The 25,302-nt window shown below is 42.5% G+C and overlaps 2 protein-coding genes and 1 long non-coding RNA gene across 4 annotated transcripts in view; 2 read left to right on the forward strand and 1 right to left on the reverse strand.

The window, feature by feature from the left end:
• gins4 (GINS complex subunit 4 (Sld5 homolog)) overlaps nucleotides 1-865 on the forward strand; it is a 25,473-nt gene extending 24,608 nt beyond the window's left edge. Inside the window, exon 8 of one of the 2 annotated variants that reach the window (XM_034169903.1) lies at nucleotides 686-865. The gene's annotated coding sequence lies outside the window, so the exon portion shown is untranslated. The remainder of the gene's footprint in view (nucleotides 1-685) is intronic. The other variant, XM_034169904.1, reaches the window with a different exon arrangement.
• Nucleotides 866-4,260: 3,395 nt separating this feature from the next.
• On the reverse strand, nucleotides 4,261-25,302 carry LOC117510268 (phytanoyl-CoA hydroxylase-interacting protein). Its single transcript, XM_034169905.1, has 5 exons — nucleotides 25,142-25,302; nucleotides 14,975-15,151; nucleotides 10,797-10,971; nucleotides 10,596-10,713; nucleotides 4,261-5,237 (listed from the first exon to the last, which is right to left on the reverse strand). The coding sequence occupies exons 2-5, from the start codon at nucleotides 15,140-15,142 to the stop codon at nucleotides 4,691-4,693; spliced, it is 1,008 nt and encodes a 335-aa protein (XP_034025796.1). The 5' UTR covers nucleotides 15,143-15,151; nucleotides 25,142-25,302; the 3' UTR covers nucleotides 4,261-4,690.
• Nucleotides 10,864-20,160, forward strand: LOC117510270. Its single transcript, XR_004560663.1, has 3 exons — nucleotides 10,864-10,998; nucleotides 15,105-15,112; nucleotides 20,150-20,160. It is a non-coding gene; the product is annotated as an uncharacterized LOC117510270 (long non-coding RNA).

Consider the following 25,302-nt stretch of genomic DNA (forward strand, 5'->3'; position numbering starts at 1 on the left):
GACAGGGTGAGATGGAAACGATTTATCTGCTGTGGCAACCCCTAATGGGAAGAGCCAAAAGACAAAGAAGAAGATAAATCCAGGTTTTGAGTATATTTCTTATTGTTAGATGGGAAACAAGGTACCAGTAGATTCAGTAGATTCTCTCAAATCCAACAAGACCAAGCATTCATGATATGCACACTCTTAAGGCTATGAAATTGGGCTATTAGTAAAAAAAAAAAAAAAGTAGAAAAGGGGGTGTTCACAATAATAGTAGCATCTGCTGTTGACGCTACAAACTCAGAACTATTATGTTCAAACTGCTTTTTTAGCAATCCTGTGAATCACTAAACTAGTATTTAGTTGTATAACCACAGTTTTTCATGATTTCTTCACATCTGCGAGGCATTAATTTTGTTGGTTTGGAAACAAGATTTTGCTGGTTTACTAGTGTGCTTGGGGTCATTGTCATGTTTGAAACACCCATTTCAAGGGCATGTCCTCTTCAGCATAAGGCAACAGACCTCTTCATGTATTTTGATATATCCAAACTGATCCATGATACCTGGTATGCGATATATAGGCCCAACACCACAGTAGGAGAAACATGTCCATATCATGATGCTTGCACCACCATGCTTTACTGTCTTCACTGTGAACTGTGGCTTGAATTCAGAGTTCAGAGTAAATTTTCATTTTACAGGTCCTTCTGTGGATGTTTGTGGCCTGAACAGATGGTAACATAAGCAAAGACTTCTTCACGTTCGCTATGTTGAACCTGCATAGATACAAGAACACTGCCATCTTTATGGAACAACAGACATTTATGGAGACGTGGGCAGCCGAAATGGAATTTAATGGAGTGTAGTGTATTCTGAAGGAACTCCGTCTGCAGTCTGTTTTATGAGTTGAGTGTCCTGATGTTGTAGATTCTTTTTTAAGCATAACTGATCTCATAATAAATCTATATGCCAAATAGCTTTATATAGAGCTTGTTTATGATGAGGGTAACTCACGTTTTGGACTGTCTCTTTGTGAATAACACAATGTATCACATAATATCCGTGCATGCGTTGGTGTCATAGTAGAAACTGCTGATCTCATACATATTTCTGTGATTTCATCTTAAAGGGAAACATCTTTGATCAAATCTTGAATCGCATCACAATTACAATGAATGAATATGCATTAGTTGTGAGATACAATAAAGTTTGGTTTAACATTCAGATGAGTGACTTTCATCCAGACACAAAATCTGTGTAATCTAGACCTTTTATAATTTTACCCCATTTCACAAGATCTGACTTTTTCCTTCAACACCAACGCAGGCTGAAGGAGTGGACTGTTTTCCAATTCATATCTGTCAATATTTTTGTGTAAAAGTTTCAGTAATCAGTGATTTAATTTTATTTTTTTTACTTTGTACAAATTGACGTAATTGTAAACAATAAATGTGTGTGCTTGTGAACAGGTGGGTGTTTTGTTTGTTTTTTTATCACAGTGTTCATTGAGGTTAATATGGATGTGTATAATCACTCACCCAGTATGAACACGCAACCTGTCCACATCGTTGCTCTGAGCACCATAACTAAAATGTTTTATTTGAACTGATTCCCCTCAGCAGGGTATTAGGTCAGTAACTAAAAACTACTGCATAGTCTGAGAGCCAGCTTTGAAATTTTGGGTACTGATAGTTACAAGATAGGAGGTGGTGGACAAGCAGTTTAGTGTGCTTGTTTCCAAGCGCAGAAGGTTCCTGGTTCAAGAACACCCCTACCCAAAACTTGTGCCACATCAATATGCAGATTCACTTTTGATCTGCTGTGGTGACCCCGAGTGAAAACCAGGGAGAAGCTGAAGCATCTTGCTATAAATATGGGATAGGTTGACCTATTTTTGGCCATGCTGGCATGCCAAAATGAAGGCAGACAGGTCTCTCAAGTTGCTATTCGCAGGTTGCCTGTCGACTACTGGAGGCCACTATTGCTTGTCAGCGGGAAACACTAGTGGTGCTTATGCCACACTGAAGGAACCGAGCTGTGGTGAGTTTGGTGCAGTCATTGATGCTGTCGCCTCACATCAATTAAAATTTTGGGTTTGAATTCTCTATGGATGTGTGCTGTTATAATTTATGACATTCCACTTTCTGTGCTTCCGGCAAGTCATGAACTTGTGCATCTTGATGACCTTCATAAGCTAATTGACTTGTGTCCATTATCTCCCGCTGCACCTGTTTTTCACGGTGGAATATTCTGAAGTCAAATTCAGTGCAGAATATTTTTCAAGCCCTGAAAAATATCCAGTTGATGAATTCATGCTTTGGTTGAATGGCTCACAACTCAGACATACAGCCTTTAACGGGCTTGGGAGGGGGGCAAATATAAATTGTTAGAAAGTAAGAGTAGTAAATAGATGAAAATATTCATCTGTTTGACATAACAGTAGAAAGGAAACAGTAGAGTAGGGAGGAGCGCGCGAAACACATGCATACGTGGGGGGGGGCCAACACTCTGGCATGCCACATGTGTACTTGGTAACTTCACAGTCATTGGGGCACTTAGACAAATTTCACATCCAGCTCGAAAGTGATTGTCTGCTGACTGTTTTCGTGCTAACAGCGCGAATGGCCACACACTTTCTAAGTGCCAAGCGAGTGGTGTTTGGTGTTCATCTGTGTCACCTAGAATTTGGCCACCACCTGCCGTGAGAGGGATCGAATGGGATCTCACAGGGCACACTCTGTCTTTCAGCTGCTGGTGTGCACAAATAGTTGTAGCAACAGGTATAGGAGGCGTTGGAGGCAGCTCCGATTTTACACGTATTGCATACGATTCCTGGTTCATGCGCAATTTGGCCATATTCGTACTGTGTGTGAAGGGGCCCTGAGGAATGTATTTGTACATTTTGATTTGAAAGAAGTCTTAAGTTATAAGGGTATAAATAACTGCTATAGTGCAGTAATTGTTTCTTCACATCAGGTGTTTTGCAGTGATGCTATAAAATGCCTTCAAAATATCTTTTCCTGCATCTACTCCAACCTAATGCTGTGGGCTTCATCCCACACCAGGCAGCCAGCATGTGGATGATTAATACAATGTAAGATGATGCAAATGAAAGTGTAGTGATTTGCTGTTGCAGTGGGGGGGGGTGCATTTTCTTAATCATCAAAGTGTCTGCTTTTTTTTTCTTCCTTTTTTTTTTTCTCATTTCATATTTGAAACTGGAGATGGTTTCAATGTTGAGCCAAAGACATGTCAGCAATTTAGTTGTCAAGAAAGCATGTTTGAGCTCGACCTTTAAAAGTTGCAAAGGTAATAAAGGTCCCAAACAAAAATCACAATATCTAGCAGGACGTGTCTTCTGTCTCTTCAGTGAGGAATGTTTTCCAGGAATTTTACTAGATTTCCACATGTGGGTCTACCACTCTTTGTGCTAGACTTTCTGTTCACATGACCCGGCATTTGGATTGATGCGCCATGTTCAAGAAAACACTGTCTGCCAAGGATGTAATAAAATCATCGGTATTTATTTATTTGTCTGTCTGTTAGGATTATGCCAAAACTATTGCTCAGATTTTGGCGAACTTTTCAGCACAGATAGATATTTGGCCATGGAAGACGCTGCTGAATTTTGGAAGTTATTTGGATTCTGGACCAAGATTTTACTTAGCCTTTTAAGGATTATGTCAAAACTACTTCACAGATTCTCACCAAATTTGCACCACAGATAGATTAGGCCTTGGAAGACTCCATTGAATTTTGGAGGTGATCCAGATTCTGGATCAGGATTTCTCTTTGTAGACTTTTAAGGATTACGTAACAACTACTTCACACATATGATATCATGATGTAAAACCAAGATCAAGAAGACACTTGCTTCAGTTTGTGAACTAAATATCAGATTGCAACATCTTGGTCAGTTGGGCCTTTCTGAATCAGTATGCAATTACTGCATTGTGTTGTGGAATCCGGAGTCAAGTAAAGAGGTCATGGTGTGAATGACAAATCTTTTATTTTGAGTCCTCGTCAACCCCTGGCAGACGTCAGAAATCTGGAATTGCTCTTTTTCCAATTATCATTAGCGTACAAAGGCACGCATTAAAGTCCAATCACGCTAACTGCGACCACATATGCCAACATTAACCATAATTATATATGCAATGTATTCCAGATTAGGCTTAAACATTTTGACAAATGTCTGTGAGACCCAAACAAACAGGATAAATGAAAGATGGTGACAATTGGCTCATATTGTGCAATTACAACAATTTTTTTGTTGTTTTGCTCCGACTGCAGGTTTATTTCCATTAGAGGTTAGACACAACTGTCTTACCAAGCCTTTTGAAAATTTGTTCAATACAACAAACCCAACAGACATGGGCAACAAACAAGAACCAAAAACACCTTGGGACTATGAGACACATTTGGGGTTTTAAGGACATAAATAACAAGTCCAGAAAGTTTTTTTTTTTTTTTTTTTAAAGGTTCATTGAGTCAAACATATCTTGCAAAATAAAATTCTAGTTGTCTAAAGCATGTAGTGTGCGTTCAAGGGTGCACACGTTTCGAACTGTGTTAACTAAATGTTTATGTCTATCTAAGGTTGACTGAGTCCAGGAGGTAAAAGCAGCACCAATGACAGGAGAGTTGGACTGTTTCTGTGCCGCACTTTGACTTTTGGTTTTTGGTCTGTTGCCACGGTTCCTCCCTCAGCGGCCCACACTAATATTGCACACTTTGCAGCTAGGGTCCTTCTTGGCGTTGGCTGTGGTCAGACTCATAAGGTGGTGGTGCCCACTGATCTCTTCCACACTGCCTTGGTCCAAATGGATCGGTTCTGTGAAAAGCACCTCGAGGATTACGTCACTTGCATGGCAGAAAATCGGCTCTTCTCCGGGGCTCTTAGGGGCGGTATAAGTCAGGAAGGGGTTGGAGGACAAGTCCAGCATGGGGAGCCGGGTGTGACAGAAGTTGTCTCCATCTGACCCAACAGGGGCCAACACCAGCACCACATAGTGATAGGCTGTGTACATGCAGTAGAAGTCTGCAAAGTATAAGCAGATGTTGGGGTTCAGGAGACGTTCAGCTGGGATGTGGAAACGAAGAGGACCATATGGGGAGTCTCTGGGAGGGAGGCCGGTGTCAAACTCTGTGTTGCAGCTGAAGAAGACTCCTTGTAGTTTTCCGTTAATCGGAGAACCGTGACTCCCGCTGCTGTCCTTTAGGGTCGGATGCATTAGTCCTCCACATTCGTTTCTGTCAGAAAAAAATGGAGAAAAACACTTCCTACACTTAGCTGCAAGATTGATTTTGGTATGCAAAAACACAGTGGTTTCCATACTGGGGGGGGGGGGGGGGGGACACAGACATATGAACAGGGACAAAATGTGTAGTGCAATGAATCTAATGCCTACATAAGGTTTTGAGTTGTGCTTCATGCAAAGATTTAACATTAATATCCAGAACTCCAAAATATTTCATTCATTCATTTTCTGCCTCTGGGTTCTGGGTTGCAGCAGACAAAGCAGCTCAACCCACACTTCCCTATCTTCAGCCAGGTGCTCTAACCCCTCCTGGGTAATCCCAATACATTCCCAACACAGCTGGGAGATATAAACCCTCCAGCATGTCCTCCCAGTTGGTGGTGGCTTAGTGGTTAGCACTGTTGCCTCACAGCAAGGAGGTCATGGGATTGATTCCCACCTTTTTGCGTGGGTTTTCTTCCAGGTGCTCCGGCTTACTTCCACATCCAAAGACATGTAGGTTTGGTGGATTGAAAACTTTAAATTGTCAGTAGGTGAATGTGTTTGTCTGTTTGTGGCCCAGTGACAGACTGGTGTCCTGTTCAGGGTGTATGCTGCCTCATTCTCTGTGACTGCTGAGATAGGCTCCATCCCCACTGTGACCCATAAATTGGAGGAAGCGATTGAAGATTTTCATGGAATTTATTTTAAAGGAGTGTGTCATACATTTTTGGAATGGATCCAGTTAAGCGGGCATCTAGGAATTGTTCGCCTGTTAGTGCAGTTCCTCAAAAAGCAGATTTCACTGAAGCCATGCTCAGATCCAAAATAAATTGTGTAATATAGTGTGACCCCCCCCCAAAAAAAAACAACCAATAAAAACTGTAATAGATCCTACGAAGGACTATTGTCCCAATCACCTTCCCCAACATGTCTTGGTCAACAAAGGAAAAGACATTTTGCCTGGAGACCTATTTCACCAATAAATCATACCATTTGGAGCATACTTTTGAAAGAACACAAATTTTATACAAAGAGACCAACATAACTGAAACTTTGGGGAATTGTCGTACACAGACTGAAGTTTGTAGGAGTGTTGTATTCCACAGAAAGATGGTCTTCAACAACAAATGCTTTATTAACAAATCCTTAGCTATTTACAAGAAAGGTTCAAATTACATGTGCTGGGAAAAACATTGCCAGAGTCCTGCCTGTCTGCCTTATATACTGCTGTAGTTGTTTACTTATAATACCACGGAATACTCTATGTGTGGAAAAGCACAGTACTAAGTGTAACATTACAGAACATGCTGGAATCTTGAACCCTGGTGCTGGTGGTGCTTGCTCAAGCAGGTGTACCCCCATCTCCATTGGATGATCTGGAGGTGGAATTACAATCTCCACTTCTGTGTTGATGCTTCTGTCAACAGAGAAGTCCTCTGGTGGGTTGACATCATACTCACTGACGTATCTGAGATGTAGCTACTCCCTGTGACGTCTCCAGGTGGGTCCCCGAGGAATGACCTTCACATTGACTGATCTGGTACCAAGTCATTTTGTGATGATGGCAGGAACCCATCTCGGCTGTTGGTCATGACGAGGTCCAAAGTACTCTGTGTAGACTGGGTCACCAACTTGGTAGTTTCGGGTGAGCTTGTCCACGGGTATGGGTAATTGCTGCACCTGTAATTTGGTCGCATGCCTTATGGCATACGGCAGTACTGTAGCAGGAACTCCTGAAGTGCTGTCCTTGGTGGCAGAGATGACTTGCGTAGTGCCTATTTGAAGCTTTGCACTAGGTGTTCTGCAGATGCATTGGTAGCAGGATGATAGGGTGCTCCTGTGAGGTACGTGATTCTTCGTTCCTTACACCAGCTCTGGAACTCTTCTGAGGTGAACGTTGTAGCATTGTCAGTCACCAGTGTGTGTGGGTAGCTGAAATGAGCGAAGTCCTCCTCCAGAAGATCGATTGTTGCTCTCGACCCAACTGATGTGATGGGATGAATACACAGATACTTTGAGTATGCGTCCGTGACTACCAACCAGTTAGAGCCCATGAAGTTGATGGCGTGATCGACATAGATCCGGCTCCATGGTTTTTCTAGTAGCATCCAGGGTTGAACAGTGGTCTGTGGTGGCTTGTTCTGATGTTTTCCATAGAACTGTACTGACCCCAAGAAAGATCTAAGGGTGGAGACATCTGTTGGTGGTGGCATCTTGTGGACAGCAACTACATGGGGCCTTTTGAAATCCCATCCCATGACAAGATATGCCCCAGGTATTCAACACTGGGTTGAGCAAAGATGTATTTCTCCCGCCGACAGCATAGACCCCTGTCGTTGAGCCAGGCGAGTAAACCACAAAGTTGTTGAGATGATCAATCGTGTCTTTTCCACTCACCAGTATGTCATCCAGATCGACCACAACGGCTGGCAGATCTAGTGTGAGTTTCTCCATGATCTCCAGGAAGTAACCAGGTGCTGACTTAATATCGAATGGGAGTCTTTGCTGCAGTAGTACTCCACGGTGTGTACTGAGAGCTAGTCTTCTTTGACTCTGGGGTGTCAGCTTGATCTGGTTGTAAGCATCCGCTAGGTCTATCTTTGTGTAGCCATATCTTCCACCCAGCTTCTGCATGAGTACCTCTGGGAGAGGAATAGGTTGCCGATGCATTTCTAAGTGGTCATTGATGCCAGCAGAGTAGTCCCCACAGACTCGAATGTTAGGCTTTAGTTGGCCTGGTAGACTTGCCTTGCGTTGTGGAACCACAGGTGTGCCGTAGTCATTGAAATGTTTGGCAATGCCTTCATCGTAGGCCTTGGATAGGTCATCTCTGATTGCAAATGGAACTGTTTGCAAAAGATTGGTGTTGCATCGGGCTTGAATTTTACATCCAGTTTGAAATCCTTGAGGTATCCCATTTCTGGTTTGAAGAGATCTGGAAATTCATCACATAGTTTCTGGCACTCCTGTTGAAGTGCCGTGTCTGCATCAGCAGATGAGACCTGCAACATCTGTGGAACTTGTGACATTCCCCAAACTGGCTTCAATTTGACAGATTTAATAGCCAGGGCTGATTGCAGAGCTGAATCCAGACTGATTCCCAGCATATAGATGGCGTGTTTTCCAAGAATGTTGAGATCTGACATCTTGGTAACTGTATAATTGATGTCTGCATTGATTCCGGTTACTAGATTTTCTGTAACTGTAGTGACCATCCTAATCATTGGTAGCTTGTGATTGGTTGCTGATTTGTAGCGGTATGTAACATCAGTCATTTTTGGCTTTCCAAGTTGCTGCCTGACTGGCACAGAGATGAAATTCCCTGGGCTGCCAGTGTCGAGTTCCATTCTGAACTGCTGTTTCTGGATTGTGACAGACACTTCTAACTTGGATGTAACCAAATAGATGTTAAGTTCTGGGTTGACTGCCACTGGTCGGATGATCTTGGTGCTTGCTGTCTTTTTCTTCTGGTAAAGCTTCTTGCGACAGACACTCTCAAGATGTCCAACGACATTGCAAAAATTGCACTTAGTGCCTTTGTGTAGACACTCTGAAGCATTGTGATCCTTGGCACAGCGTAGCACGTTGGACTTGTTGGTGGATCTGGACCGGACATCTTGAATGTGTCTGGAGACTTCTTAGATGATCCTTTGGATGAGTCATTCCTGATTTTGTGGACTGGTTTGGACTTGGTCCCATAGACAGTCTCTTTGGCCACTTTAGCTGTGTCTTCTGTCTCGACAGTGACCTCGACAGCCTTGGTGAAGGTGAGCTCATTATCCTTGATCTTGAACAAGGCTTTGAGCACTGCTTCACTGTTCATGGAGCGTTGTGTTAAAGACGAAAACAAACGTAGAACTTCATCCAGTGGATCTTTGATGTTTGTGAAATCACAGGTAGCTGCATCGTGGCGAATGCAGGCCTCTAATTTGTGTAGCGTTTCTCCTGGTTTTCGCTGCATGTCACTGCAGAATTTGAACCTTTCTCGCACAGTAAACCTTGTTGGATCAAACTGATCATCCATGAACTTCTCGATTTGATTCGTTGATCTTCCTGGGCACCTTCATCTGCTTGGCAAGGTTCAAGAGCTGCTTGTATAAGGCAGGAGATTGGTTGGTCAGGAAGACTTGGGCTTTGACGTCATCAGTGATGGAATTAGCGGTGCAGAATGTACTGAATCTTGCGTAGTAGTCTTTCCACAATTCTGTTGTGTGATGGAATCCAGCAAACGACGGTGTTGCTTTGGCCGCGGTGGCTCCTCTGCTGAGTGCCATTTTTAGATCCAGTTCTTCCTTATGCTGCCTTGCCTAAAGCTCGAGGTGTCGAGTCGCTTCCTTCCATTGATTTTCCATGTCCTCCTTGTGCTGTTCATGCTGCATTTGTAACTGCTCCTGTAGCACCTTAATCAGATCAGTTATAGCTGTCTCCATTAATGTGCATCTAAATTCACTGTATCCTCAAATGAAAATGGAGATCCTGCCGACAACGCCAGAAATGCTCTGTTGTATTCCACAGAGAAAGATGGTCTTCAAAACAAATGCTTTATTAACAAATCCTTAGCTATTTACAAGAAAGGTTCAAATTACAAGTGCTGGGAAAAACATTGCCAGGCATTGCTAGGCTGTTCCACAACAATGAGCTATTACAGTTTTTATAGGTTCCGGTTTTTTGGGTCACCCTGTATTTAATCATGTCTGTAGCTATTTTCTCATCAGGCATATTAGCTCTCAGACGACACTCTAGTTGTGAATTTTTGTCCCGTCACTAATGTTCTAGACAAGTCTAGAAAAACTACTGACTCTTTGAATCCTTTAATACAAGAAATCTTACAAATAAATGAAATACTGTTTAATCCTGAAAGCACACCTGGATCAGAACCTTCCTGACAATGTAATCAGCACCTACTAATAATCTCTGCACAAAAATAAAGCATTACTTTCAGAAACATTTTGCACACATTAGAAAATAGGGTTGACCACATAACCTCTACCCCTGCATTTTTGAAGGTAACATATTTTTAGGTATTATTTCTGCTCACACTTAACATGACTAATTTTGTGAGCATTAATTTAGTAAAAAACATTTTTTAAACTAATTTCTACTTACTTGGTTTTTATATTCTTACATTCGACAAATTGCAGCCTTCATTCATTTACCCAAAGGTACAATTTTGTACAGAAACGTGCAGGACAAAAACCTATGATTGTCAAATAAACTTCAACTTGCAACCAAGTTTAAAATTTTTAGAGTCTCCTTAATTATTAAAGGTGAATTAAATAATGCTCAGTTAATTATTAAATTTTCCACAGTTTCCAAAATGTTGACCATCATGGTCAAATATTTGGGAATCATTTCATGAAGCCTTTACCTGACGTGCTCAAAGTAGTCTGGGTGCTGGTTGCGATAAAATACGGTGAACTTGAGGAGCCTCCCGGCTGAGCCCTGAGCCTTGTCCAGCAGCTGCTGCAGGTGTTCTATGGCATAGTCTGCACAAACAATAATACATGCGTTCTTGTCAGAAGTCTACAGGTTTCCTTATCTTTTCTCTGCTTAAAGATCTCTACCATACCCCCTGTGCAGAACTCCACCACCTGGCTCCACTCCGACACCAGATAATCACCGTCCGGCTGCCGGACAGCAGTTTGAACGGCGACACAGTATTCGGTCCGTGGGCTGAGGAACCAGTGACCTCTCACTGCCATGGGAAGAGGCACTGCTTTGGCCACCAGTTTGGTCGGGACGTCCTGGAGGACAGTTAGGAGCCACAGCAGGTGTCAGGAGGTCTGAGTACTTTACTGTATGTTGGTGTTTCATTTGGAGTTCAAGACCAAAAAGCACCTAAGCAACCATTTAACTTCATTAACTTTGCTTTATCGCCATCAGTATTTTAAACAGCAAGCCAAAACTGCTGCTGTAACTAAGACAGAAAACCAGTTCAGCGGCTTTGTTCAGTCCTCTTAAGATGCTAATTACAACAAGCTCAGGGACCGATATATCCATGGCAACATCGTTGATGCACTGCAGTCTGAGTCTTTATGAGTATCAGAGAGAACAGCTACTGGAGCCTCGACTCGACAACGAAACGCGCCACTGAATAATTGCAATAATTACCGTCAGAATTTTTGCCTGGGGAAAAGAGTGAGATCATAAGTGCTACACTAAGTCTAAATTTAGATGCAGAACAGATCATTTTAACATGGATCCACAAAATGTTGCATGGAGTCACTGTAAAGATATTTCTTTGTTGCGTGATAAATCTGTTCAAATATTTCCTTTAGCGGGATTTAAAACACAGTTGCCACATAGAGGATGGTTTTACTAAAAAGAACAACTCAGCTACAATTTGCCAGAAGGTACATCTGAGATGTAAGCCTAGATTTACTGTTTTGGTGAAAGAAAATCCTCCTCTGTACCACTTCATCATGAAGCTGTATAACTGGGGATACAAAATGCAAAACATGCACTATGCACAATTTCTCCAATCACAGCCACAGAACCCTGTAACTTCTTCTGGGTTGTCTGGGTGTCTTGGTGGCTTTCCTCACTCTTCTCCTTCTTGCACAGTCACTCAGTTTTTGAGAACTGTCTGTTCCATGCAGATTTACCATAGAGTGCCATATTGTTTGTATTTCTTCATAAGTGATGTAAATAAAGTTCAAGACATATTCAGTGACTTGGAAATGTTCATGTATCCATCCTCTGACTTGTCTGAAGAAAACTGGCAATTAAACTGATTATTTGCAGGTATTATACCAAAGGGGCTGATTACTTATGCAACCGATCATCTTGGATTTTAGATTTTTCATTAATTTATATCAAGTTGTAGAGATTTACTTTCACTTTGAGTCTAAGGAAGATCATTTTAGAAATTTTTATATTGAGAAGCCTAATTTACTTTTTGTATTTGAAATGCCATAAATTAAAATGCGTGAAATACCAAGGGGCTGAATACTTTTGCAAGCCACTGTATGTGAACCATCATTATAGCTGTAACATCACGTGCAGCTGCACAGCATCACGCCCCACAGCGAGTCAAAGGCTCTACATGGTGCACCACTTATGCCCATAATATGCATATTACAGATCCATTGTTAGTCCACCTCATGTGTCAGAGGATGTATCTGTATTAACATGTTATCATGGCTGTTAGACTCCGTCCAGATGGCCGCACTGCACATCAGCGCATAATGGAGACGTGTTACGATTGTCATCACAGTGTAACGTCCAGAATGAGGATGACATTACAGATCCATTGTTAGTCCACCTCATGTGTCAGAGGATGTATCTGTATTAACATGTTATCATGGCTGTTAGACTCCATCCACATGGCCTCACTGTGCATCAGTGTGATATGTGCTGACGTGCAGTGTCTGTGATCGCAGTGTAACGACCAAGCATGAGCATGGTATCATAAATCCATTGTCAGTCCACCTCATGTGTGAGAGGATGTATCGCCGCCCATGTTGGGCACAATGGTACAGGTACATTATCTATCCCATAAGTGGGGATGGTACTATGCCTGTAATCTCGTGTCAATTGTGGACGTGACAGCCCGATCAGCTCTGCGTGGTGCAGTGAGGCTCTGAGATGCACTGACTGGCTGTGACACACAGCATATTTGGTGTGATTGTGCAATGTTCACATCTAGTCCACATAATGAATGCGTGCCAGACTTTGTACATTACAATATTTCCTTTGCATGTCCCGAACAGGATGCACGGGGGTCCAGCTCATCAGGGCACAATTGGAATGTGCCGGCAGGATTTGGCATGCCTGTTCCATTTCAAGGTCCCCTTGAACGCGATCAGAATGCTTTGCATTCAGTGGCACAGCCGATGCACAGTGGTACAACTGTGCATCGGCCACCATCCAATGTTTCCCCAGTTCAATTGCAGCTCCACAGTGGTGTGCATGTCACTACATTCGAGCTGGCTGTGCGATTGTGTTTGACTGTGTGGCATGCACTCATGAATGCTGTACGAGGTTTTCGGATGCAGCTCAACTTCGCCCAACTGTAGTTTAAATATCCGTTCGTGTGGCATTCAGGGTCATTCGAGCTCTAGTGTGACGGGGAGGATGGTCGAGACATTCGGCGAGGAGTCGCCATGCTCAAACAATTCTTACAGTGCCTTGAACACAGTCCAAATGCTTCGAATTGCATACAAATATTAGGGCTACAGTCAGACTGTTGTACGACTGCAACTCAACCACCATTCGAATGTTTTCCAGCACAAGCGCAAGCGCAACACGAATGTAGAGGGCATGTGCACTGGTCCACGAATATTCTGACTGCTGTAAGAATGCTGTATGAGGCATTCAGGTCCAGCTCGAATTTGCACAACTGTTGTTCGAATCCTCATTCATAAGGCATTCAGGCTCATTCATGCTCGAGTGTGACGGGAGTATAAAGGAATGTTGTTGTTTTTCACAGGAATTGCAACATGTTCATGACTCATCACAACATGTGACTTTCACCAAAACCACCAAATTGTCAGCCTTCCAGAAACAATACCAGACATTTGTTGCTTGTGTAAGTATTTAACAAATGTGGACAAACTATTAAGTTGTACACATTGTGAAAAATATCAAGGGTATTTTGGCCCCAAAACAAATGTCTGTCTTAAGGCAATACATTGTGTGCCTTACATAGTACTTTGGCACACTGTACTTACTGCATTGAATGTTTTGTTTTATGCATGTTACTTCCCCAGTACAGCCAAGGCTGGTACGCATTTTTTACATTTGGGTGGACTGAGACAATGCAGATTGTCATCATTCTGGGCCCATTCTGGGCTCTTGTTATGGTTTTGTCTCATATCTGTATCTACGCTCAGCTCGCCCTCTTTGATACTCACTGAGCTCGCCCTCAAGCGATACTTGATAATTGTTTGTTGAGCTTTTCGTTCTCATTCCAGCCTAACCACAGTCTTGTTTGCCTTGATCTACAGTCTGCCTGTGTTTTGACCTTGCCTTGTTTTTGACCTTGTTTTTGTCTCAGCCTCTGAACCTCGCCTCGCCGTGTATGTGAACTCTCCTTGTTTTTTGGATCACATCACTGCCTACTCCTGCCTGTTATCTCTGCTTGGCTGATTAACAACTTGTGTACTGAACGTTTGTGTGTTTTCCAAATAAAACCTTTTCACCAACTCCTAAACCTGCGTTGTGAGTTTGCAATTGTGACCCCTTTTTGAGCCACATCTTGTCAACTGTCTTGTCCAAGGGCACAGACAGGTAGCATGAGCGGGATTCAAACTCAAGTCAAAATATTGACAGGCCACCTACTTATCCATTGAGCTTCCTGCTCTACACGAGTTACAATTAAATCTGACATAAAGTATCTCTTCATGCTACTCAGGAGGAGTAATAGCGCTTGATAGGTAAAAACCGTTCCAAATTGACTTAATTGTCAATGATTGTCAGGCGAGCATGAAATTTTGTTTAATTAGGAATTAACATGAAAACCTTTCTGTGCTGCAGCTGAAATTGTTTGTGCCCATTTTAAGAGGAAATAATGCAGAAGTGAGTCACTGGCCTGAAGCTGTTGACTGCACTCATTTTGCATTTTGCCTGCATTAGAAGTAACTGAAAGGGCGCAGCCTCTGTTTTCTGTGTTTAGAAATGCAAAATAGCAAAAAGGCAGTGAGACTCATCTATTAAACCACAATAAAATGATGTTTGTCACATGTCAGATCATATGAAGAATAGAAACACAGGACAGAGGAAAGAATAGATGCTTTGGTGTCAGACCCTGTGTTTGAAGCGGTTGGGATCGCGGCTCTCTTTGCGGCTCAGGTCGATGAAGAAGTGCGTGGCCCTGGCGGTGTCCTCGGAGGTCATGTCCCACATGATGCGGAAGGAGTCGCATGTCACCTCACAGATCTGAATGTTATAGGGCGTGGAGAGAGGAGCGTCCATGTCCTCCGTCTGCCGATGAACCAGGATCGTTAGAGTCAGAGTAATCTGGGATGGTAATACCATGGCAACATCTGCTAGAAGAGATTATCAGTGTTCACTGTGAGCTTCAAACTGGACAGCATGGAACATTTCTGATGCTAAAAAGGCTCCAATTAACCTTTAATTACATTCAGAATCCCAGCGTTTGATTTGTTTTGCTCTTTTCTCACCTTCAGCTGAGCACCCCCCCCCATCATTATACAGCTCAGCCTGCTCCCAGGCCTCTGCTTTGGCCCATGAACTTTATAATCCTCCTACAGCCGTCTCCAAGCAACCTGACACATCTATAACCTCTTTCAGTTTCTTCTAATTCTCAAGGAAAGGGTGTAAAAGTATAAGTACTGCTTTTGTCAGCAATTACTTAAGCTAGAGGCAATTTTTTTTAGTTGTTCTGCCTCCTAGGTAGAATAAGTACAAGGAGTAAGTCTTGTATAGGCCCAGAGCTCCATTGGTGCCAGCACTGATCCCTAGATACCTCCTAAGTAAACAGCAGCATTTTAAAACAGCTGAGCCACAGAGTTTATTTCAGCTCTGGGGAAATAGAGTATTGTTTTGGCAGAAATGGAACAAATCTAAAAAAAACAAAAAAAACAAACAAAAAAAAACCCCACAAAGGCAGGTGATGTATGATTATATTTTCTCAGTTTCCTATCATGGTCATCTAATCCAATCTGCTGCACATGGCCCTGAGTACTAGCTAGGATGCAATCATTTGTTGGTCGATTTTCTGTCACCATCTCTCACTCTCTCCCTCCTGAATGATAGAGTTCTCTTGCTGCAAAGTCATCTTATGTCAATAAGACAGAGGTGGGACAAAGTCACTGTCAAATCATTCTCAAGTCATCAATCTGCAAGTCCCAAGTCAAGTCTCAAGTCAGCTTGCAAACAATTGGTGGTCATTATGACTTGAAACTTGACTTGGGACTTGCTTATTCATGACTTGAGAGTGACTTGATGTGACTTCATCCCACCTCTGCAATAAGGTACACATTTATTTCTCCCTAGGTCAACTTTAGAAGCACATAATGCTGTACAAGTATGTTAACACATTGACCTAACAGAGCTGTCGTCCATCCTTATGTCCTGGAAGTAGCTGCTTATCTGCCACAGACAGATGTTTTCTAGGCTTTGCCTTGGATTTGTCTAGGATACTTAGTAGTGAGACACCTGGGTCCTCATGTGCAAAGGCCGCATATGCACGTCCTTCTCCACGCTAACATTCAAATAAAAAGTGAAATGATGTGGTAATGTGCGGTGCGCCACGTCAAGTTCATGGCTGGCATATACAGGTTTCTACAGCTATTGGTCCACTGGCAACACGTAGAGGTGATGCTGGGAAACTGTTAATAAACAAGAAGTCATCAGAGAAGTCAGCCACATGGGGTGTGCATCCAGTACATTCTGAGTGCCAGTCACAAGCCCGGATAAATGAGGAGGGTTGCGTCAGGAAGGGCATCCAGCATAAAACAAGCCAACCCAACCATGCATACTAAGAATCGAATTTCCATCGATTGAGGCCAGGGTTAACAATGTCTGCCACCAGTGTTGTTGCTCAACAGGGTGCCAGTGGAAATTGGGCTACTGCGGGTGAAGAAGAAGAAGAGGAGGTGAACGTGTCCACAGACAGCAGGAGAAGAGGAAAATGAGAAGGGTGGAAATGAGAGTGGGGACTTTGAATCTTGGTAGTATGACTGGTAAAGGGAGAGAGCTGGCTCATATGATGGAGAGGAGAAAGGCAGACATATTGTGTGTGCAAGAGACCAAGTGGAAGGGAAGTAACAGCAGGAGCTTCAGCGGTGGGTTCAAGTTGTTGTACCATGGTGAGGATAGGATGAGAAATGGTGTTGGGGTCATTTTAAAGGAAGAGTATTGAAGAGTGTGTTGGAGGTTAAGCGAGTGTCTGACAGGGTGATGAGTGTGAAGTTGGAAATTGAAGATGATGAATATCATTAGTGCATATGTCCCACAGGTAGGTTGTGAGATGAAGGAGAAAGAAGATGTCTGGAGTGAGTTAGATGAGATGGTGGAGAGTGTGCCCAAGCATGAAAGAGTGGTGATAGGAGCAGACTTCAATGGGCATGGTGGCGAAGGGAACAGAGGTGATGAGGAAGTAATGGGTAGATATGGCATCAAGGGTAGAAACGTGGAAGGGCAGATGGTACTTGATTTTGCAAAAAAAGATGGAAATGGCTGTGGTGAATACCTACTTTAGGAAAAGGGAGGCACACAGGGTAACATATAAGAGTGGAGGAAGATGGACACAGGTGAACTACATTCTTTATAGGAGATGCAAGCTAAAAGAAATCAGAGACTGTAAGGTGGTGGCAGGAGAGAGTGTCGTTAGACATCATAAAATGGTGGTTTTTAGGATGACTTTCAAGGTAAAGAAGAAGATAGTGAAAGCTCAACAAAGGATCAGATGGTGAAAACTGAAGGAGGAAGACTGTGGTGTGAAATTTAGCGAGCAGGTGAGAGAAACACTGGATGAAGGGGAAGCAATTTTGGACAACGGGAAAAGTACTGCAGATGTGATGAGGGAGACAGCAAGGACAGTACTGGGTATGACATCTGGACAGTGGAAGGAAGACAAGGAGACTTAGTTGTGAAATGAAGAGGTCCAGAAAAGCATAAGGAGAAAGAGGTTGGCGAAAACGCTTGAGAGATGAAGAAAGTATACAACAGTACAAGGAGATGCAGTGTAAGGTGAAAAGGGAAGTGGCAGAAGCTAAGGAAAAGGCATATTGCAAACTGTACAAGAAGTTGAATAGTAAGGAAGGAGAAAAGGATTTGTACTGATTGGCCAGAGAAAGGGACAGAGCTGGAAAGGATGTACAGCAGGTTAGGGTGGTAAAAGATGCACATGGTAATGTGCTGACAAGTGAGGAGTGTTTGTTGAGAAGGCTGAGGACATATTTTGAGGAGCTGATGAATGAAGAAAATGAGAGAGAGAAAAGGCTGGATGATATGGTAAAGGAAGGAGTAAGTCAGGAAGTACAAGAGATTAGTAAGGAAGAAGTGAGGGCAGCTATGAAGAGGATGAAGAGTGGAACAGCAGTTGGTCCAGATGACATTCCAGTGGATGCATGGAAGTGTCTAGGAGAGATGGCAGTGGAGTTTTGTTATGTGTCGGACGCAGCCTGGAGAACCGACCGGCGTTTGAAGGACCCAGTATGAAATAAGCAGAGCACGGTACAAAGGATAACAAAATTTAATGACATAACAGTGCGGTGCAAAAGTATAACAAATAAGTGCGCGGACTGGCGAGGTGGATATACGGTGCGCTCCCAGCTGCACAAACGGTCCGGAGCCAGAAACAGTTCGGACCCAAGGACCCCGCCGACACCCCCCAGGTGGCCGCGACAAACCGAGTCTGTGAAAGAAGAAACCATCATGTGAGTCCACACTCCACACACAGAGAGACCGCTCAAAGGTGTACACAAACAGCAAACACTTCCTGGCTTAATCACTAATCAGCTTCCCACCCTGCAGGCATGGAACACCCCGTTCACATTACTCACTGCAGTGGAAGCTGATTAAACGACTAACATAACAGCTCAATATAATAAGGTGTGAGGGACACCACATTTACTGACTGTACAAATGTTAGTCACAAAACCTGACGTACCTCAGGAAGTGTGCTGACGAGCGTGAGACCTCACCCCCTCCTCTTTCACAGACCATGGCATCAAACCTGGACGTTCTCTGCATCCATAATGATGAGATGGCTCTCAAGATGACGATCTCACCCGTCTGGTCACAAGGTCGAGTCTCTGGCAAATACACACTGTGTACTCCAGACTTAAATGCCACCATGCTCCAATCCATGTAGATGCACCACAGCTGTGAGTCCTGACGAGCTGCACATGATCAGCCTCAGGTGATCAGGGTGAGGTCCTGATAAACTCAGCCACTCAGTCCTAAACGCGTGCCACCTGGAAGGAAAAACAAAAGAGAGAAACAGAAGACAGAAACAAAAGGCAGCCAGGCACCCCAGCCACAACAAGTTTCTAACCTTGGAAAGTGAAAGGATGCCTGAGGAGTGGAGATGAAGTGTGCTGGTTCCTATTTTTAAGAACAAGGGTGATGTGCAGAGCTGTAGTAACTACAGAGGCATAAAGCTGATCAGCCACAGCATGAAGTTATGGGAAAGAGTAGTAGAAGCTAGGTTTAGAAAACAGGTGAAGACCTGTGAGCAGCAATATGGTTTCATGCCGAGAAAGAGCACTACAGATGCAATGTTTGCTCTGAGAATAGTGTTGGAGAAGTACAGAGATGGCCTGAAAGAGTTACATTGTGTGTTTGTGGACTTAGAAAAAGCTTATGATAGGGTGCCAAGAGAAGAGTTGTGGTATTGTATGAGGAAGTCTGGAGTGGCAGAGAAGTATGTTAGGGTAGTGCAGGACATGTGCAAGAATAGTGTGACAGAGGTGAGATGCGTAGTAGGAATGACAGACTCATTACCAAGGATCAGCTCTGAGTCCTTTCTTGCTCGCAATGGTGATGGACAGTTGATGGATGAGATCAGACACAAGTCTCCATGGATTATGATGTTTGCAGATGACATTGTGATCTATAGTGAGAGTAAAGAGCAAGTTGAGTCTAGTCTGGAGAGGTGGGGATATGCTCTGGAGAGCAGGGGAATGAAAGTCAATAGAAGCAAGACTGAGTACATGTGTGTAAATGAAAGGGAGCCCAGTGGAATTGTGTGGTTACAAGGAGTAGCAGATGAGTTTAAATAGTTGGGGTCAACTGTCCAAAGTAATTGACTTTGGAAAGGTGGCAGGAGTGAATTGTGACCGAAGAATATCAGCAAGAGTGAAGGGGAAAGTCTACAAGACTAGTGAGACCAGCTATGTTGTATGGCTTAGAGATGGTGGCACTAACAAAAAGACAGGAGGCAGAGCTGGAGGTGGTAGAGCTGAAGATGTTGAGATTCTCTTTGGGAGTGACGAGAATGGACAGAATTAGGAATGAATCAAAGGGATAGTTCAGGTGGGACGGTTTGGAGACAAAGTCAGAGAGGCGAGATTGAGATGGTTTGGACATGTGCAGAGGAGGGACCCAGGGTATATAGGGAGAAGGATGCTGAGGATGGAGCCACCAGGCAGGAGGAGAAGAGGGAGGCCAAAGTGGAGGTTTATGGATGTGCTGAGGGAGGACATGCAGGTGGTTGGTGTGACAGAGGAAGATATAGAGGACAGGGTGAGATGGAAACGATTGATCTGCTGTGGCAACCCCTAACGGGGTTCAGTGTGTGTGTGCTGCTCTGGCCTGTGCGCATTTATGGCTTCACTCACACACACACACACACACACACACACACACACACACACACACACACACACACACACACACACACACACACACACACAACCTTTTTTCCATTTCATGTTTATTCCATTTAACAGGGTACCAAATAAACTATCCCTGTGTGTCTCCACTTCATTTCCACTCATCTGTAGCTCACACTCTGTAATTTATTTTCTGTGTTGATGTTGACTGATCTGATGGAGTGGGGAATCCTAGCTTCAGGGCCTATTTAAATGAATATGCATATTTAAATAGGGGTGTGGAAAGGGAGGAGTTTGGTACGTCTGCATGTGCGCTCAGTTGCACGTTGAGTGGGATGTACAAATGGAGCATGCTTGGATCCATGCATATGCACACTTTGATACATTTGGATATTTTTTGCGTACAACACTTTCTGGGTTTTAGCGTAAGCCATGCTTCAGTAGGAAATCCTTGCAAGTCTTTGTACATGAGGCCCCTGATCTTCATTCTTCTGTAGTTTGCCCTTAATTTTCCTCGACCTCCACCAAGGATGTTACGTGATTTTAAAAAAGCTTGCTTGACTGTGATGGTGCAAAATGTTTTCCTGACTGATCTCATGTAACCTTGACAGCTTAACTGATCTTTCCAAGAAGACTGATTCTCGATGTTTTTTTGTCCATTTCACTGATTTCTTACATATGCTAAGATGGGGGGCTTTTTAAATTTTGTTTCTTTATTTAGACTTAGACTCATTTTTATTATCATTCATTAAAAAGCATCACAGATGCTGTCACGGAATGAAATATCGATGCACTGCACCAATAGTTAAATACACAGAATAAAAGCACAGAATACCAGTCCATGGTGTGTGATTGTGATAAATAGGGTTTAAAATAAACCATGTCGATAACAGTCTCTGTATTTGTATATACACAGCATACAATAAATAAATAAATACACTTATTTGATATATCAATAAATTGATCACAAAGAACGTTTAGATATCCATGAACCTATTAAATCTTGGTGTTTATTGAGATCTAAAGGTAGATTCTGGATTATTTTATCTAATGTTAAGTTTTCACATGGCGAGCAACCCCCCCACCCCCCCCATCCCCATTTCAATTGGTTTTCAGAGTTATGAATGAACAAATGTACCAAAAAGAAGAAGGCTGGATTAAATTTCTGTGTCGAATGAGGTCTAGATGCAGTTTTCAAGACATTCCCCCACCCCCCAAAACTTTTTTAGAATGCAAAAAGGTGCATTTTTCTGGATTTTCTATCATTTTTTTCAAAGGGTTATTAATAGAAGTCCATGAAACTTAATGCAACGAACAATCATATACTAAAAGTAGAAGAAACCATTACATTTTGGTGTTTACTGCGATTTGGATGTTAAATTCTGGATTTCCTTTTTTTCTCCACAGCTTTCTTTTATGTGTATTCGCTTATCTGGATCAAACATGTAATTTATAAACTCTACATCAACTGACACAAAGACCTGAAATTTCTAATGAAATTATATAACTGACAACCAATGAAACCATATAACTGACATTGATCAAAACAATGCAATTACATTTTTAAAAGAGTGATAACGGCAGCAGAGAGAGGCAGTCAAACACCACCTGATGCAATATTGTTAAAGTTACACCCCGTCGCACCTTGACGATTTAGCCAATGTATGCTGAGCTTATTAAAAATGCTGGCATACGCTGGTGCATATCTAAGTTAAGGGTAAGTTTTGTGTATGTTAAGAGCACATTGAAGCACGCTCATATATGTCATAATAAGGTGGGTTCGTCAAAGAATTGTGGGCATGCACAATATTTTTGATGTATGCCAGCATATGACTCATATGTCTTTCATATGCGGGACATTGTAGGTTGCCGACACACATATCTTGTAAGTTACTCATAAGTTGAAATACGTCCATTGATGCTGTCCACTGATTGGCTCAACAAATGAAAGCTGCAGTCCTCATGCAAACAGTTCAGAATGTTCCAAATATTAAAACCATTCACACACGAAGTAAAAATAAAATCTTAATCTTACCTGTTCATTTAATTCGGATTCATCATCACAGCCTGACAAAAACCTATCCACATAAAGCATCCTGATTTTGGAAAACGACGTCTGAAAATACTTTAGTTGCTTGTTGTGGCTGAAGAAACATAGTGTTTTTAAAGAAGTCCCTCTGTTTGTCTACTCTCGGTGCATTTCTCAGCCTGAACCAGAGAATGCCGGCGCTTTGTGCCACAAGACAATTAACTTCTTTTAAAAGTTGAAAGAGTCACAGCGCCTCATTCATTCACGTCAGTGTTTACCACAGAAATCAGTTGATTCTTCAGCAGTCTTCCCACGATAAAAATAAATCCCCTGATCCACCAAGACAAAAATAAAAATTTAATTTAAAAAATGTGAAATTATTGTTTGGCCTCCGTGTGATGCTCAATGAAGTACTTGTCAATATTTACGTGTTCCGCCTGCCAAACAAGAGTTCTGCTGACGGTGGAAACACAAACCAAGTCAACCCGAACCATTCAGTGGAAAAGGGGCTGTCAGCATACTCTGGCTAAATCATCGCATTTGCACATTTTTCATACGTTGGCATACGCTGGCTAAATCATCAAGATGTGACAGGGCCCTCTCAGTCTTGACCATCTCCACAAATTTAATCCAAATTTGTTTTCCCTGCACTGAGTTGAGTACTCAGTGAGTGCTCCTGTAGTTGCCATTACCTCCATCACTATTACTGGATTATCAAAAAGAAAAAGAAAAATAGTTCTTTCTTCGTAAGTGACATTAGATTTCTGGAACGCCAGCATCTTAATAGCTGTTAACTGTATGAATCGAAAGCTGTTATCACTGACCACATGCTAAATGAGTGATGCATCCAAACATAGGCCTCGAACAAAGTGGTGCAAACCATCGCAAAGTGCTCGTTTTGCTGCCTTCTACATTGTGTCGTGTCATTTGGGTGTGAGGCGAAGGTGTTCTCCAGTCAGTGTGATGGACAGGCTGCAGCAGCTCATTAAAGCCCGTCAACTGTGAAATTTGTGCATTACCATCTTCACACTCGGGCCGAGTCAGGAAGCTGTTGCACAGTGTACGTCTGTTTCCAGGCGTCTGTTTTCCAGCTGCTGTTCTCATTTCTTCCCATTGGTTTGTTTCAGAGACAGAAACTGGGGCAAGAGGAGATTCTCACAGGACAGCCATCAAAACCCCTTTTGTGTGTGTGTGTGTGTGTGTGTGTGTGTGTGTGTGTGTGTGTGTGTGTGTGTGTGTGTGTGTGTGTGTGTGTGTGTGTGTGTGAGAGAGAGAGAGACATCTACTTTTGGACTGGAGCACAGTTCATATGCAGGTTTTCATATCACACATGCAGTCGATCATAAATCAATTGGCAATAAAATGAAGATCAATTCCAGTCAACGTGACAGAGTTTTCACACAGTGGTGGATCTAAATCAGATTCATTATCAGGACTCTTCCAGGCTTATCTGCTGGTGTGCAGTGGACTCATTGTTATGTAAAAAACACAAATGTTGTCCCAGCAATCCAACATTATTAAAGAATCTGCAGCATTCATGCATATGGAGACGGGAACAGAAAGCAACTACAGTTCAGTGTGTTCAGTGGAGAATATTTTAAGCAGATGGAAAATTCTGCCCATTTGATTACGAAGAAAATGCACCTTATAGCCTGATTGTTGTTCATTTTGTAGAGTGTTACTCAAAATCACTGATTTACATTAAAAACATTCAAAACAATAAACTGCAAAAAAAGAAAGAAAGAAAGAAAAGTTACTATACAAAGGAGGTGAAACCATCATTACATAGTAGTACAACATAATGTACAGTACTGTGCAAAGGTCTTAGGCACTGTGGTGTTTTGCATAAATGTAGTTTGGAGATTTGTTTCTTCATTTGTATGTCAGTAAAATAATTTTCTAAATGATAACTTAAAAACAAAAAGTGCAGAATTCTGCGTATCAAAGGAAAACGTTTCCCATTAAATGTTTCCGAAAAGGCGTCAAACAGTGGACAATAATGAACTGATGAACGTGATATATTCTTGTAAAACTACAGTACCCTACACCCAAAATAATTCAGTTTTGCTGTCATTCACAATATATTATTTTTATTCTTCAATGCTTAGCATCATATGTGAATTATTTGAAATGTAGTATCTTTGCTTTATGGAATTCCACCACACCCCACCCCCCCTGCATTCCCAATACTGCCTAAGATTTCTGCACATCAAGTGCTTCCAGTGCACAGGATTTCAACATAGTGATAGCTGCTGGTAGACATGGACAAAATCCAAATTCTGCAGATGGTTGAGATATTTATGCCTGATATTTAGAAGCTTTTCATCGTTTTTGTAGCACGCTTTAAGATGCCTACGATTTGTGCGCATCACCGTGCACTGTCAAACTAGTGTTGCATATTTTACTCTGACATGCAATTAAAGAAATGCATTGACAAAATGACAGCTAACCTCATTATACAAGTTCTGCAGCGCAAAATATGAGTGGATCATGATGGTGAGCATCACTGGGTCATAACATGTGGCAGTGAAGCACAGATGTGCACACACACACACACACACACACACACACACACAGGAATAGTAACAAACAAAACAAAGCCATGTTGCCTCTCTGCAGACGAATTTAAGACTTTCTTACTTGTACGATGTTGAAAATTATGATGTAGAAGATTTGCTGAAATCAAATATCTCCTTTTCCGCTTTGCCTCTTCTGCTGCCGTCGATGACGGATCCCCCAGGAAAACTGATTAGGAGGTGAAACGAGCAAACAGACCTCTCTCTCTCTCTCTCTCTCTCTCT

Source organism: Thalassophryne amazonica, chromosome 5 (assembly GCF_902500255.1).
Source record: "Thalassophryne amazonica chromosome 5, fThaAma1.1, whole genome shotgun sequence".
NCBI classification, from domain to species: Eukaryota; Metazoa; Chordata; class Actinopteri; order Batrachoidiformes; family Batrachoididae; genus Thalassophryne; species Thalassophryne amazonica.